At 41.0% G+C, this 16599-nt stretch overlaps 1 protein-coding gene across 1 annotated transcript in view; it reads left to right on the top strand.

Annotated features, from left to right (window-relative positions):
* ACADSB (acyl-CoA dehydrogenase short/branched chain) overlaps window positions 1-15630 on the top strand; it is a 59576-nt gene extending 43946 nt beyond the window's left edge. Inside the window, exon 12 of the mRNA XM_075000498.1 lies at window positions 15549-15630. Coding sequence (XP_074856599.1) covers window positions 15549-15603 — 55 coding nt within the window. The 3' untranslated portion in view covers window positions 15604-15630. The remainder of the gene's footprint in view (window positions 1-15548) is intronic.
* The last annotated feature ends 969 nt before the right edge of the window (window positions 15631-16599 follow it).

Genomic DNA, 16599 nt, shown 5'->3' with positions numbered 1-16599 from the left:
CTATCAGGGATTGTCTAGACAGTACTTGGTCCTGCCATGAGTGCAGGGACCTGGACTTGATGACCTCTCGAGGTCTCTTCCAGTCCTAGTATTCTGTGGTTCTATGATTTCTGGGGAGGTGCACCAAACCAACTATTTGGTTTTTAGCATTTTTAGCAGCTCTGCCTCAGCTCCTTGATCTCTAAGTGGCACCGCTGAGCGTTGCAGGGGTAGCCTTTGAGAATCATGCCTTTTGATATTTTAGCATAAATATCAACATTTCTTTTTCTGGCTTTGAGCTGGAGGAAGATAGCTTCTTCCCCCCATGCTGAGATGGGGTTCAAGACCTCCAAGGGCTCCTTACTGGTGCCCTTTTTAGATTCTGAGAACTCATGGCTACAAGGTGTGCTAGGTGTGCTGCAGAGATGTGATCCACATGTTTGCTTGCCATACTGGCCAGAGAGGAAAGGAAATCTAATGAAAATTCCAGGGCTGATGACCACCGCTTCCTGTCACCTACTTCCTGCTCACCTGAAGGGCAGCAGAGGTGGAGTGATGACCAGAAAGGACACATCAAGAGCTATTGTTCTATAGTTCAACATTGCAAAATCAACTTTGAGGAGTTACTCCCAGGGAAATCAGCATTACAGAAGTTGACGTTAGAGCCCTTTAAAATCGACCTATTGAGCACTGGGGTGTAGACTGGTGGTTTATAAAATTGACCTTATACCCTTAAACTTGACTTAATCTCCTAGTGTAGACCAGGCCTAAGTCTCTCAGGTTCCTCTGAACAGGCTTTTGTTCCTTTTACATTTTCCCAGTATAGCAAGCCGAAAGTGAAAACAACATAGCAATTACTTTTGTGGTCTTGAGATCTGTCCTCAGGGTAACTCTCCCACTGGCAACTGCTAGCTCTCCTGCCTCTGTCTCAGCACCACACTTCACCTGACCCAGTGCAACTTAGCCCTACCCTATTCACTGTAGTTTCCTAACCACCTGATCCTACCTAGGTGTGGTTCCTTTGTAATCAGCACTGACTAGCCCTAGTCTCTTCAGCATTGATGGACAGGCCACCCAGTTAGAGTAACTCAGATTTTGAACTCTCAGGCAGAGTTTGGAGCTTGAAGGAAAACTAGCAAGCTAAAGCTCTAGCCATATAAGGCACCGATTAATGGTGGATTGGAGAAATTGATTGGAAAAGTGAAATTGATATTTGCCCCTTCATCTGAGAGGATGTTCTTTGCTTTTTTTATGAAGGTTTTGCAAAGTTCCTGTTGAGCTGAGGTTGGTTCTCAATGTCCCTGTGGTTGTGGTATACAGAAGTAGTTTGGCTTTTTCCCATCCTTGTTTGTCAAGAGCTATGTCTACAAAAGAAGCATCTGTCAACAGAAGTTAATGCTGGAAGAGATCTGCCAGCAAGCTTCTGGCAACAGGTCACGTCCACACACAAAAGCAGATAGACAGAGCAATCCACTCTGTCAACACAGAGCGTCCAGACTGCCCAGCCACTCTCTCGACATAATGACCTGGAGAACTAAAAGCCCTGTCTGTCAGCAAAAGGGCCCCCGGAACATCTTCACAGCTTGTTTGTCGACAGGAAACTTTCAACAAAAGCATTATTCCTTAGTGCGGAGAGACATAACACTGCTGGTGGATGTGCCAGGTCTTCTCAACAGTCAGTTGACAAAACGCATTTGCATGTACACACTTCACGGGTTTTTGGAACAAAACCCTGGTTTAGTCAGAAAACCTTCTCATGCAGACGTAGCCAAAGAGACTGATCTTTCCTTCTAGACACAGATCAGAATTAAGCAAATGATTTACAGTGAACAATTTACTACATCAGTTTATCATTTCTTCTCATGAAATATCCATAGCAATTTCACAATTTCCTTAAATTTCTTTGCAGGTGAGTTAAGGTGACTTATGATACTTCTCCTCCTCCTTTAGAACGATTAACAATGTGCTGCACTTGTTGAATCCTCGATATTTTGAATTCAAACTATATTGTTTAGGTATGTCATTTTTTTTCTCTCTTCCGTGTGATAAACCTAATCATTTTTGCTATGAATAATCACATTCTGCTGTTTTGAAATTCACTTTCTGCAAATTGCTGTGCATACATCTCCCATAAACATTTCTGCTGGTAGAAGCTGCTTTAATATTTGTGGAAATCAAATACAAAAGAGGCATAAACATGGCCAAAACAAATTGATTTGAAAGGTCAAGCAATTCAGATCTACTTAGTTACACTTCACACTATTCTAACTTCCAGTAATATTTTTATTCCCATTTCAAGATAGCCACTAGAGGGCAAGCCATTCCCAGCCTGAGCAAATCCTGATTACAGTGGAGGGCAGAGGTACACAGACAAGCCTAGAACATAAATTGTCCTCATAAGAAATCACATAAATACTGATTTTAAAAATTTCAAGAAACCTTTCTTTTAGTAATAAACACACACATGAATTTCATTTCATTGCAGGATCTAGGATTATTCAATCTATGGAAGAGAAGATGAAGGTGAGATTTGGTAGCAGCCTTCAACTACCTGAAGGGAGGTTCTAAATAGGATGGAGAGAGGCCATTCTCAATGATGACAAATAACAGAAAGAGGAGCAATGGTTTCAAGTTGCAGTGTGGGAGGTCTATGTTGGATATTAGGAAAAACTTTCACCAGGAAAGTGGTGAAGCACTGGAATGGGTTACATAGACAGGTGGTGGAATCTCCGTTTCTAGAGGGTTTTAAGTCCTGGCTTGACAAAGCCCTGGGATGGTTTACTTGGGGTTACTCCTGCTTTTAGAAGAGTTCAGATTTGATGATCTCCTGATGTCTCTTCCAACCCTGTGATTCCATGAATGTCTGTTTGACAGATTATTAGAATTACTTTCAACCCACAAAGATTTATACTTTACTGTGGATCTACAGTCACAGTGAGATCTTTCCCTTTCTGCCCCACAAGCCCTGCCTTTTTTGGGGTGAGGGGGGAGAGTAAGGTAGATGGTGAGATAGAGGAAGCCTAGACGTGAGCAATAAGCATCCTGGAAGCTAGATGCAGTTTGCCAGTGCTAACCCTTAGTGGCCCACTGGCACTTTATATACCTGTGCTTGTGCAGGTATGGCTGCTTGCAGCTCTTGTTGCCTGTGGATAGCCATTTTGAGTCAATAGCAGCTGCAAGAAGCAAAGTCCCAGTTCAGCTGTACCTGTGGACACACATGTAAATAAAGCACCAGCAATCTGCATCTGGCCTGTGGGCCGCTTATTGCCCGTCCCTGGGGAAGGGATTTGCTGCAGACAGCTAAGTATGTTCCCAAAAACTGAATTTTTACTCATTGGCAGTATTTAAAAGTTATTTTTCAATTTCAGTCCTATTTCCAGCATTTCTTTGTCAGATTAGGATAGGAATATACACCTACAAAATTTACCTCATTTCAGGATCTGGCTCCTAACACTTGATCCAGATGCTATAATAGTATCTACCTGCGCTTAACTGCACATTCAACAATGTACACAATCTAAATATTTTAATGTTTACGTCTGCCATTCACTTTCAATTTCTTTTTTAAAGACCCATTTTTATGGTTTACGAATCAATTGTTTGCAAATGTTTGTCATTTAGTCTATTAACTGACTATAATCTAATGCACACTACTGGCAGAGGGATTTTTTAGAGCTCCCAAACTTATTTTTCACACAACTAAATTTCTCATATCTAGTTATATACTCAAATGTTTATAAAGTGTGTGGTCTACTTTTATAGGTGTTCCTTAAAATAAATTACATTATAATAAAGTATAAATAGATAAGGAGTAACGTTTTTAAATAAGATTTTGTTCTTGGCTCTTCTAAACAGGTTGATTTGCAATTTTTGACAATAGAAAACAATTAATTAATGTGTGAAAAGAACAATGAATTAATCCTAGAGAGCTGTGGAGCCTTTAAAGCCCTGAATCATATGTTGAGCTCATTTAAAGCTTGCATAAGAAATTAATGTAGAATAAAGCTCTTTAATTTGAAAAGTGTGTCTATAGTAGCTGTCCCTAGGATATCTTCTGGATCATTATTCAGAAAGGTTAAGGAGGGCTTTATTTTTTTATATTCTGTATGTATTTTCCAGTTATAGCTCAACATGGTGCATTTCAACTTATAAAGAGAGAGAGATTTTTAAAAGAAATGGGGAGCTTTTTATTCACCTTCCACTTAATTTCCTTGCTGCCATGCCAGTCTCAGCTTAATGAATGTAATTGCTACCTTTGATGAAAATACTATTATCAAGATCACACATTACATTGGAAAACAGTTTTTTCTTTAAACACACTACTGCAGTCTCTAATTATGCATGTAACAAGTGGCTCCTGAACAAAAGAGCATGTTGTCTACAATTGCTAGGAATTGGAGCAAGGCAAATTTGAACAAAGGACAGATTAGATTTGCTCCATGCTCCACAAAACCCATTCCCCTGATTAATTTCCTGCAAAAACTAAAACAATTCTCTCTTTAAAGAAACTAACCCTCATCTCTAGAATGATCCATATGCCATTTGTGTCAATCTATATGATAATGGCTACAGATTTAAATTATTAACTATTAGATGTAGTAAAATAGGAAAGCTCTTTTATAAACTTATCTTTTCATATGTAAATAGGTAGTACACGCTCTTAAGGAATAATGAACAAAAAAATCTGACTTTTCTGTAGAAATCAGGAGCCAGAAAGCACCCTGCTATCTGAAAGTCTAAATTGTGCATGCATAATCAAATTATTTTGTCACTTTATTTTCAAATATATATTTTCTACATAAATGTCTGAGTATGATTATGACACTTCTTTAACATAATGCGCATCTTGACTTCTCAGGAATGGCCTGGTTTTATGACAGCTTCCACTATGTTCTTATTTTTATAAAGGTAATTTCCAAAATTAATTTAATTAAATACTTCTGATTAAAACAATTCCATTAATAGATACAAACCAGTCAAAAGTCAGAATTTATTCCATGAAACAGACATTGAAAGCCAGTAAAGTCATGTTTTGGAACCATCAATAAAATACTGCGTGTATTAACTTAATTGTTTCATTAAACTATTAAAGTACATGCTTTAAAACTGAAATACAACATTTGTTTGCATTACCATACCACCGAGGAGTCCTAGTCATAGACCAGGACCCTGTTGTGTTAGGTACTGTACAAACACAAAAGGTAGCCCCCAACCCAAAGAGTTTATTACTTTTTCCTATTTCTGTTATACCTCAGCACTCTAATCATTGGCCATGAGTCCAATGTGCTATCCAAAAGCAGAACAAAATGACCATCCAGCTCTGCAAAAGATCTTACAATGTAAATAAGACAAGACAAATAGACTGATTTTATTTTTCAGGTAAAATTATTAGGCAGAAATTACATAGTGTCAAAAAGCAAGTTCCATAACTAACCCAGTCTCACGCGTATTATGCATGTGACTAGACCTAGTGATGATCCCACAGTAACAGGACTACTTACCTGAGTAAAAACTAGTTTTCTGAGAATTGGTTTGCCAGCTCAGTCCCATTTGTTGCAGACAGTGGATTGATGGGGCTGTATACATTTACCACTGCCCTCTATGGGATAGAATCTGAACTATTCAGCTCTGTGCTGAAGTGGCCCCTTTTTACTGCAAACAGAGGAAAGAGATTTTTCTTTGGTTCAAGTGGTAAAGGCTTGTGCCTTTGGAAGATGACAACTTGAATTATGTCCCTGCTGTCACTATATAGTCCTAAATGGCCATAGCATATAGCATAGTAACACATGTGAAGTTCACAAATAGCCATAGGTTTGTTACAAGGTAAAAGAAGAAAAAGAAACTGGCTGAGTGTCTCTTATGGGGTTCAGGAGCTGAAGCTCACTCAGCACTGAAGCCAGAAGTACTTCATCTTAAGGGTATTAAAAATATTGGGTATTATTTAAAAATTGTACAGCGGCCTCAGATAGCAAAATATGATTTAATGGGAATATTTTACACATAATGACATTTAGGATTTTTAATGCACTATGGCACTCTGAGAAACTACCACAAAAATTATTAATTTTTTCTACACTCCCTTATTGTACATATGCACCCCACCCTCCTAATCTGTGGTATGTTTTTGTGCATTATGTATGTCAACAGTACACTGTCCTGTAACATCTAGTATAGCTCTAGTCTGCAGCCCTGTACATGAAGAAATCTGATCCATCTCTTACATGAGAAGATCACGTTATACAATGCAGATTAGAAAAATATTATGGTAACGTAGAGCACAAGAGAAAAGGTTCTAAACTTCATCAGATAGAATTGACTGTAATATATTTTTCATTCATAAATTTAGGCTTTTTACAAGAGTTACAACAACAGTAGATAGCTGCAGCAAAAAAATTTTTTCACAATCTGCATTACAGTAAAATGCTTCCTGTAAGTATCCAAATGAAGGGACATTCATAGCTGTTCTCCCTCTGTGGGACTGATCCTGGAAGATACTAAATTTTTCAATCCTATTTAAGTCATTGGAGGTTACTTGGTGTCCTCCCAGGATCACATTCTATAGGCATGCATGCAGTGTTTTATTTTATTTTATTTAAACAAAAAAAAAAGTGGTGGTACTCACCCCCTGGCTGAGGCGGGAGGGGGGCCCAGAAGCCTTGCAGCTGGGAGCCAGCCTCTGTGGTGAATTCCATTGGATCACATCGTTTTCCTCTAACAAAAAGATACTCCAGTCCATCAAAGGAAGAGGAATGGCCTCGTTTATAGCCAGTGCTTTTTTTGTAAAAACAAGAGGTGTGGGTATTCTGTATCAGCACATACTAGGACAAAACAAAGCACTGCATGCATGAAAAATATGCTTTTAAAGTCTTATCTGTGCTGGGGATTTCAGCCACTGATCCAGCTGCTCTGGAGAATACTCTGGTGAAAAAACACTGTAATCTGTGGATTGTGTCAATGTGATTTGCTACTGTTTTAATTTGTATTGTGGCTACTTGAAGATTTTAAGTATTGGCAAACTTTGATGGACCATTTGAACCACATTTTTAATTGTCAATTTATTAAGAGCATCTTTAAGAGCAAAGTGATTTTTTTTGCTGCTGCTTATTTAAGAAGTCGAGGAGACCTTTCCTCTGGTTGTATTGTGTTGCCCACCACTCTAACCTTACCTATGCCTTAGATGTCTCCCTATCACTAGAAAACTTCCACATAAGCATCTTTTGTCAGGAAGCCTCACATGCATCCTTCACAATTTAAGAGCAGGGTTTTTTTTTCAAACCAGCTCCTCCTGTGGTATCTAGTTTGCTAGTCAACTTTCTTTAGCAGATACTGACTCCTGTCTCTTCAGGAACCCAGGATCTCTTGTAGTTATTTTGATTCTCTGCTGTACTCTACAACAGATTTAGTTAGGTCTCCCATTGTTTTCTTCAGCTCCTGTATCTGTTTTCAGTCTTCATTCTCCCTAATTGTCCCACTTAGATTTCTGGCCTCTTCTAATCTATACTTGGCCATCCATTCAGTTTCTTCTAGATGTAGGCCATAAGAAAGACATGGGGTCTTTCTTTCACTTGACACCTTGAGGAGGAAGAAAAATAGAGAGAATGTCTCCTGGAACAAGCCCTTTATTAAGGTTGGAGAGCATCCATCCACCTGGCCATACATTGGAGAGGTGTCTGATCAGACTCTGCTCTCTGAATAACCTTGTCATACCCCTGAGAATCATCTGGGGGAAGCAGGGAGGCACTGTGTATCCTACAGCTTCACTGGGCTGTAAATTGGCAGCATCAATTCTTAGGAAGTAAGTATATTAGTGATGTGAAATTGCTGTGCAGAGATGCACTATTTTTTTTAATGAGCCGAATAACTCAATGATCAAAGCAAAAAAAAAAAAAGACGATAAGCTAAATAGTATCTATCTAGTCAAGAAGTTTTGTAATTTTCCTCTGCCCTTTCCACTGCTTCTTGCGTAAGTAATGCATTTAGGCCAATGGATTTCAAGCTAATTGCCCATCTTGTTCCAAAACATTCTCTTCAATTTAAGCTCTTTATAGTTGAATATTGACCTGCTTCTTCACATCCATCTCTTTGATTAAATCAGAGTACAAGAAAGTCGCTGAAAGACCTTCATTTTTATGATTAACAAATACTTCAAAAACACTGTAAAACTACTTTCTCGTTAGCCCTTTACCTGTTGGGAAAAAGTCTGAAATCAATTGCTATCTAGTAAACTGGATGTAGGAACAATTTCCCTTAGAACATTTTGTTCTGCATTATGCTACTCAGAAGTTTTGAGGTAGTGGAAATGAATCTTGTTATAGCAGGTTTGAATTTGGCCCAAAATATTCATGTTTCTACATGTGAAAACGAGCTAATATAGACTGCATAATATAAAATATGTCATGGCCTCCAGTCATTTAAGATATTTTTAATTTCAACAGTCGTCTGTTTCCCTGAGTAGAGGCATACTTGGCCCTAGTTTTATTTGTATACACATTTGAACAGAAAGACCATAGAATCATGGAATCCTAGGGCTGGAAGAGACCCCACCCCATGGCTAGGGTGACCCAGTTACATGTCATGGTCTAGCGGTTAGGTCCCTGCGCTATCCAGGGACCTGGTGTGTAGGACTTCAGTCCTCTTACTAGAGTCTATACCTTTGGTTTGGGATGTGACCCCAAGAATCCAGCTTCTCCAGGTTTCTCCCCCTTGGCACCTGGGAGAGGGTTTGGAGGCTGCGTTCTGCAGCTGGCCCAGTGGAGAGCTCTGGCTCAGGCCTTGTAGACAGCAGAGCTTGCTCCTGCCTCCTTGCTGGGCAAGCTGAAAATGGGCTTGCATCCCTCCTTTTGTCCTCCCTCCTGGCTTGACACTGGCTGCAGGTGAAAAGGGGCAGGGCTAACTGGGCAAGCAGGCCTTGTTTAGCTCCCACACTGCCATGCCTTCCTTTCACTCCCTTACAGTTATTAAATTCTATTTCTTGGTTTTGCATAAACAGGTTTTATTTTCAGAAATGATTAAGGAAATTAGCATGTGGCAAAAATTATGAGTATCAACTATTGGCCATATATGAAAAGAAAATACTTTACATTTTACATATTCTAAATGACCAAACTATATCACAAGTGATTATAATAGTTCTCTTTATTTTTTCAACTCAAATTTGCTGAATGGGACAGCCGCACACTGAAGCTTGTTCAGCAGTACCAGGAGATTGCGCACCTTGAATTCATACTGTTTAGTGAGCAGATATAAATGTGCATGAATTGCTAATGTAATGTTTCTCCATTTGTAAGCTTTTGTACATACAATGTAGATATAGTCTGGGTAAGAGGATTTCATTTGTAATTGTCTGCATATGCAGTACTAGCCTTTGAAATGTTCTGGCAACTAGTTTTTTTAATTCAGTAATACAAGCAGATTTCTGGGCGACGTGTTCATTCCAGATAGAATTGTACCACTTCTTGCTGGTGGTAATCTCATCAGTGAGGCAGATGATAATATAGACATCAGTGTAGAGGCCATTGATAGAATACCTTCCATTCAATGGTGACAGTGGTATTTCAAGAACAGTCTGCAGATAGTCCGGCATCACAAGAAATATCACTGAAGCATGGGAAAGAAAAGTCACTCACGCTCCCCAGGCAATCAGAGTTTCTTATGTAGCGTGCAGCATTTGAAAACCTTAGAACCTGTTCAGACCCCACTAGCCATGAAAAAATACATGAGGAAAAAACTTTCTGTTCTCTATAAATTGTGTTCTCCAAGATATCTCTTAGTGGCTTTTAAGACTACTACTTCATTATATCATAGAATCATAGAACACTAGAGCTGCAAGGGACCTCAAGAGGTCCTCAAATCCAGTCCCCTGCCCTTATGGCAGGACAAAGCACCATCTATATCACCTCTGTTAGATATGTATCCCACCTGTTCTTAAATATCTCCAATGATGGAGATTCCACAATAACCCTAGGCAATTTATTCTACTACTTAACCACCCTCAAAGGAAATATTCCTAATGTCCAACCTAAACTCCTTTGCTGCAATTTAAAGCCATTTCTTCTTGTCCTATCATCAGAGGCTAAGAGAAATAATTTTTCCCTCCTACTTGGAACACCCTTTTGGTACTTGAAAGCTGCTATCATGTTCCCTCTCAGCCTTCTCTTTTCCAAACAACACAAACTCAGTTCTTTTAATCTTCCCTCATACGTCATATTTTCTAGACTTGTAATCATTTTAGTTGCTCTTCTCTGGACCCTCTTGTTAGCCGGCGGCCAGGTAATGTGCGGTGAGGTACTCCCCTGGGTCCTAAGCAACCCAGTTTTTTACTGTTAGAGCAGGCAGCTCCTAGCACACTCACCCACGGCCAGGCTGTAGTAACCAAACGGTTAAAGTTCTTTTGTTGTGCCGGCTGTGTTGCAGTGACAAAAGGGTTAACAAAATAGTTAGGCTTGGATCTTAACTAGTTACAAGTTTATTAAGCTACAGTTATAAGCGTGTGGTTACAAAAGGTTATTGTTTACTTCTTATATGCTAGCAAAGTACAGGTGTTAACAAGTTACGTTACAATCCAATACAAAGATATCTGTTACCATCTAACACAATGATATCTTGATACTAGTTACAGAGCTCTAATTCTTTAGCTGTGCACAAAAAAAAGTCAGAGACCTAGCATGGGTGTATCTTACCCTCTCTGCGTCTCCTCGATACCAGCGTAGCCAAGCCGGATCGGTCACTCAATTCCGACGGAAAGACGAATACGAGGTTGGGCGTCCCCAGCTGTGGACCTCGGGAGGCAATCACCTGACCCGACCAGCAGGAAGTTGGTCGAATGCACTCAGAGTTAGAGTTCTGCTGGACCCATCTTTTATACCCCTTTTGGGTTATGTATTCTCTTTCTTATCTATGGTGCCAGATCATACTGGTCTGTCTTTGTGACTCCAGTTTGTTACAAGGGCATTTCTACTTAGTTTGCACTTGTAAGACAAGAGATAAACAATTTAGGAGTACAGGACATTCTTTTGTGCGGGCGGGGCACGTCCCCTTCTGAGTGATTGTGTGTGTGCATCATATTGATCAATGCCAGCTGGGGTGATTTCTTGAGGGTTCACCCCCCCTCTCATGTTGACAGTCTGGCCTGTTAGCCTTCTAGCTGTACTTTCTGCTTCTCAGGGTCACGATAAGCCAGCATATCTGGGCCTCAATGAGGGCATCAAAGACTGTGCTGTCAGCAGCCATTTCCGTGCCCTGTGTGCTCCTCAGTGGGGGGGGGGCAACGAGCAAGCTGGCTTGTAAGGGGGAGACTCTGTCTGGCTACATTCCACCCCCTGATGCACCACACTACATCCCAGAACGCAAGGTGGTGGTGATGCCAGCACCTTTTGCCCTCCTTGGGGGAGGTCTAAAAGTGCCCAATGATCCGATCAGTATGTGGGGAATCGCGGAATTGGCTAGGATCACGTGTCAGCTCCATGTATCGGATTTGCATAGAGGAGATAGCCATATTAATTAGTCTCCTGACGATGCACAGTGTTATACAAAACACAACTACTATGATAAGAACAATCAAAATAGTGGTTACAATAGAATGCAGGAATGGAGAGAGAGAAAATCCTAACTGTTGGACTAACCACTCCAGCCATGAGGTTTTTCCAGTCTCAGCTGTAGCATGCAGGACTTGAACTGCATCTTTGATAGCAGAGACATCTTGCTCGATTTGTCCTGAGTGATTAACATAAAAGCAGCAGGACTGATTTATTACAGCACAGACACCTCCTTGTTGGGCTAGAATGGCATCTAGAGCAATTCTATTTTGTAGAGCAAAGCGAGCTACGGATTGGAGTTGGTTATTTAAAAGATTTAAGGCATCTGCAGTATGATTAAGAGCTATTTCTAGTTGGCCTGAGATGTTAACTAAGGCTCGCTCAAGTTCAGCAACTCCCAACCAGGGAAAAAGTGCACGGGTAAATCTGTGGAAGCCTGTGGGTCGCTCAATGAGGGGGTTACGAGTGAACTTTCTTTTGGATCGATGCAAGAAGCTTCCCAGGTTGGTTATGCCGGGAGCGGTGATGTGAGGGTATACAGTTAATCCCCCGGGTACTATGTGCCCAAGTGAGCATCGTCCAGTCCAGTTTGTTGGTAAGTATTTATAAGCTTTTTCCCCACAGATGAAAAACAATCCAGGCTCTTTACTGAGGATGGGAGAAAAGGGTCCCTTATACCATCCTTCGTTTGGATCGAGCCTGGGGGCATGGTATGGGACACAATAGTGATCACTGGTAATAGAACAGTATAGAGTAACCAGTAGGTCTTGCAAAATTTGGTCTGGCTTGAAAAGGTTATCTTTAGCACACTGATTTGATAACAGAGTGTTGGAATTTACAAGGGTGGGGTCATATATGTATCCTGTGTGAGGGAGGATAAAAAGGGATTTGTTATACCAAGCTTGGCTTTCAGGGTATTCATTAAACTTTAGAGGGACAATTGCAGCATCCTTAACACCAAACAAAACTTTGTGACCTAGGGAGGCATTAATGACATTTCCCCAACAGTTTAACTGCAGTCCCTTTTCTTGTTGTGAGTGAACATCCCAGATCCCTAACTTCCTGTTGAATGAGACCAGGTGGGTGCACTGGTGGTCACCCAGGCTTCCCATCTGAGCCTCAGCATTTCCCCTGCTTCGCTTACATGAGTCAGGCTGTTAATAAGATAAGCACAAACATAAAATACAAAACCACATTCTTCATTTTAAAAGGAGATTCATGATGTTTAGGTTGTTCTTCAGTAATTACCAGCTTTTCCTGTATCTGAAAGACAAAACAATACTTTTCTACCCCCTTTGGGGTGGCAGGATACATATTGGAATATTCCATTTACAAATATGCTTAGTTCTTTCTAAACTCTGCAAGTTACTCACTCTGAATTTTCTCCAGACCCTTTAGAGTTAAGGACTTACTCACTTACTCTTTACCTCAAATCACATGCTTATTTTCCAGAGTGACATTTTATTGGATATTACCATTTTACGTATTACTAAAGGGATTCAGATCTTTTGTACCTATATTGAAAGGTGTCCATATCGGAAGGCGTCCCCTTCTTATGGATACACCAGCAGGACAAACAGACAGACAACATTGAACAAAACTCCATGACATGACACAAACGTGTTAGCAAAACAATTAATGTGAACAAAACTCCATGACACATACACATACACCACAACATAAATGTTTACATAACTACACTTTGTAACACAAAGAGTTAAGAACTTGAACTAAAGCTTTCAGAGTTGGGCAGTTTCTTCAAGGTCTTATAACCTGGGCTTTTGTCCAAGGAGCTGTATCTCACAGCCAGATACAAAACTACTCCAATATTCCTTTTTCTCTTTTAGTTTACAAGCAGTTCTCTGCTTACAGAGCTGCAACCGTGATTCCTCTGATTGTCCCCAGTTCTTTTCCAACATTTCCTCGTCCCACTTAGGGTCACACCATCCTTCCTGGGTGAATTCCTTCTCTATGTTGGGGAAATCCATGTTGTTTATCATGACTGGTTTCATTTTTGTCACTGTGGTACAGCCTGTGTCACAACCCTGCTCGACTACGCCAATTCTGTTAGCCGGCGGCCAGGTAATGTGCGGTGAGGTACTCCCCTGGGTCCTAAGTAACCCAGTTTTTTACTGTTAGAGCAGGCAGCTCCTAGCACACTCACCCACGGCCAGGCTGTAGTAACCAAACGGTTAAAGTTCTTTTGTTGTGCCGGCTGTGTTGCAGTGACAAAAGGGTTAACAAAATAGTTAGGCTTGGATCTTAACTAGTTACAAGTTTATTAAGCTACAGTTATAAGCGTGTGGTTACAAAAGGTTATTGTTTACTTCTTATATGCTAGCAAAGTACAGGTGTTAACAAGTTACGTTACAATCCAATACAAAGATATCTGTTACCATCTAACACAATGATATCTTGATACTAGTTACAGAGCTCTAATTCTTTAGCTGTGCACAAAAAAAAGAACTTTAACCGTTTGGTTACTACAGCCTGGCCGTGGGTGAGTGTGCTAGGAGCTGCCTGCTCTAACAGTAAAAAACTGGGTTGCTTAGGACCCAGGGGAGTACCTCACCGCACATTACCTGGCCGCCGGCTAACAGAATTGGCGTAGTCGGCAGGATCGGTCACTCAATTCCGACGGAAAGACGAATACGAGGTTGGGCGTCCCCAGCTGTGGACCTCGGGAGGCAATCACCTGACCCGACCAGCAGGAAGTTGGTCGAATGCACTCAGAGTTAGAGTTCTGCTGGACCCATCTTTTATACCCCTTTTGGGTTATGTATTCTCTTTCTTATCTATGGTGCCAGATCATACTGGTCTGTCTTTGTGACTCCAGTTTGTTACAAGGGCATTTCTACTTAGTTTGCACTTGTAAGACAAGAGATAAACAATTTAGGAGTACAGGACATTCTTTTGTGCGGGCGGGGCACGTCCCCTTCTGAGTGATTGTGTGTGTGCATCATATTGATCAATGCCAGCTGGGGTGATTTCTTGAGGGTTCACCCCCCCTCTCATGTTGACAGTCTGGCCTGTTAGCCTTCTAGCTGTACTTTCTGCTTCTCAGGGTCACGATAAGCCAGCATATCTGGGCCTCAATGAGGGCATCAAAGACTGTGCTGTCAGCAGCCATTTCCGTGCCCTGTGTGCTCCTCAGTGGGGGGGGGGGCAACGAGCAAGCTGGCTTGTAAAGGGGAGACTCTGTCTGGCTACACCTCTCCAATTTCTCCACATTTCGTGAAAATGTGTGCCAGAACTGGACACAGTGCTCCAACTAAGGCCTAATCAGCACAGAGTACAGCAGAATTCTTGTGTCTTGCTCATGATGTTCCTGTGAATGCATCCCAGAATCATGTTTGCTTTTTTTGCAACCGTGTCACACTGTTGACTCGTACTCAGCTTGTGGTCCACTATGACCCCTAAATCCCTTTCTGCAGGACTCCGTCCTAAGGAGTAACTTCCCATTTTATATGTGTGAAATGGATTGTTTCTCCCGAAGTGGAGAACTTTGCATTTGTCCTTATTGAACATCCTGTTTTTCCTCAGATCATTTCTCCAGTTTGTACAGATCATTTTGAATTCTGACCCTATCCTACAGAGATGACATGGCTGTCATACAGGTGATTGTTGGACATAAATTCAGCCTGTTCTAGAAATTGGCAGCTGAGCACTTAGGGTAAGTCCAAAGGATTTGACAATGCTAATTCTGTAATCAGAGTCTTTAACAGCCGTGGACAACAGTAATACTGTGAAAACTGCAGGAGGACAGCACTGAACAAGATATAAGTTTGGATGCACGAAATATCAGGTGATTGCTCCATGGTCCAATGGAAAATGTTAATGAACATGGCATCCAACAAGAAATCACTTGTAAAATGTCTCTGAATATATGATTCAAAATCTTCTTGGACAGAGCCTTTGATCAATGGATCTCTTCTGTGACGCTGTTAAGCAAATAAGCCAATCCTTGTTTAACAGAACTAATTACAGATGTCACATAAAAAGCCGCCAACTGCAGGTTTTGTATGTTCTTTTCAGATCCTACGCTTTTCCTGTAGTGCCTGGATATGCTGACTCTCAAAGCTTTCCATGAGCAAGCTGTCCACAGATGACCATCTTTGTTATCCACGTATTCCTCAACCTCATAACATGACCAATCCAGTGAAACTGATCCTGATGTATCTCCGTTGTTTAGGATGCGACCAAGCAAATTATCATAAAAAGATGGAACAATGATGATGAATTTTTCAGGACAGCCAATTCACCCAAGAATTTTCAAGAACCCATTTCTGTTGACCATGTTGAATCTCTTGGTCAAGTTGATGAAGATTACATAGAGGTCCTGGTGTTGCTCTCTATATTTCCCTTGTATTTTCTGGCTGTAGATATTGTGTCAGCAGTGCCTTGACCAGCAAGAAATCTGCACAGGATCGACGCCGTTTTTGAACACATATAGTGAAAGCCAGTTTTAGAGGATGTGGGCCAGGATTTTACCAGCTATAGAGAGGAGAGAGATGCCCCAATGGTTATCACAACTGGCATAGTCACCTTTTCTCTTTTATAGGTGTATAATCAGGGCATCTTTGAAGTCCTGAGAGACTAGCTCCTTCTAAATGGCATTAAATAAATGGGTGAGGCGATATACCTAGCCACCAGCTCTTTTATGAATATCTGATGGAATTGCATGACTGCCTGGTGCCTTTCCAGATTTCATCTGGTTAACAGTTTTTTGTACCTCATCAAGAGTTGGTGGTAAGGCCAGCTCTCAGTCATTATCCCACTGGGGAATTTCTTCAAGAACGCCGCTGTCAAAAGATGAGGTCTGGTTCAATACTTCGTGAAAATATTCAGCCCAGCAGTCAAGAATTTTAACCTATCTGTGATCAAAGTGAGGTAGTGAACAGAGTGCACTTGTATACAGCCCACCATGCCTGTCCCATAGACTGCTTTCAGCTGAATGCTTTAAGATCACTCCTATCAGCCGAATCTTGGCATTTAAGTGCTTAATATTTCCACAGAGAGCCTTCAAAAAGGAGAAGTCATTGACTAAACTCCCACCATGTGCGTGAGGTCAGTTTTGAAGAGCATG

Source organism: Carettochelys insculpta, chromosome 7, assembly GCF_033958435.1.
Source record: "Carettochelys insculpta isolate YL-2023 chromosome 7, ASM3395843v1, whole genome shotgun sequence".
In the NCBI taxonomy this organism is placed as follows: domain Eukaryota; kingdom Metazoa; phylum Chordata; order Testudines; family Carettochelyidae; genus Carettochelys; species Carettochelys insculpta.
This window is presented reverse-complemented; position numbering and strand designations above follow the sequence as displayed.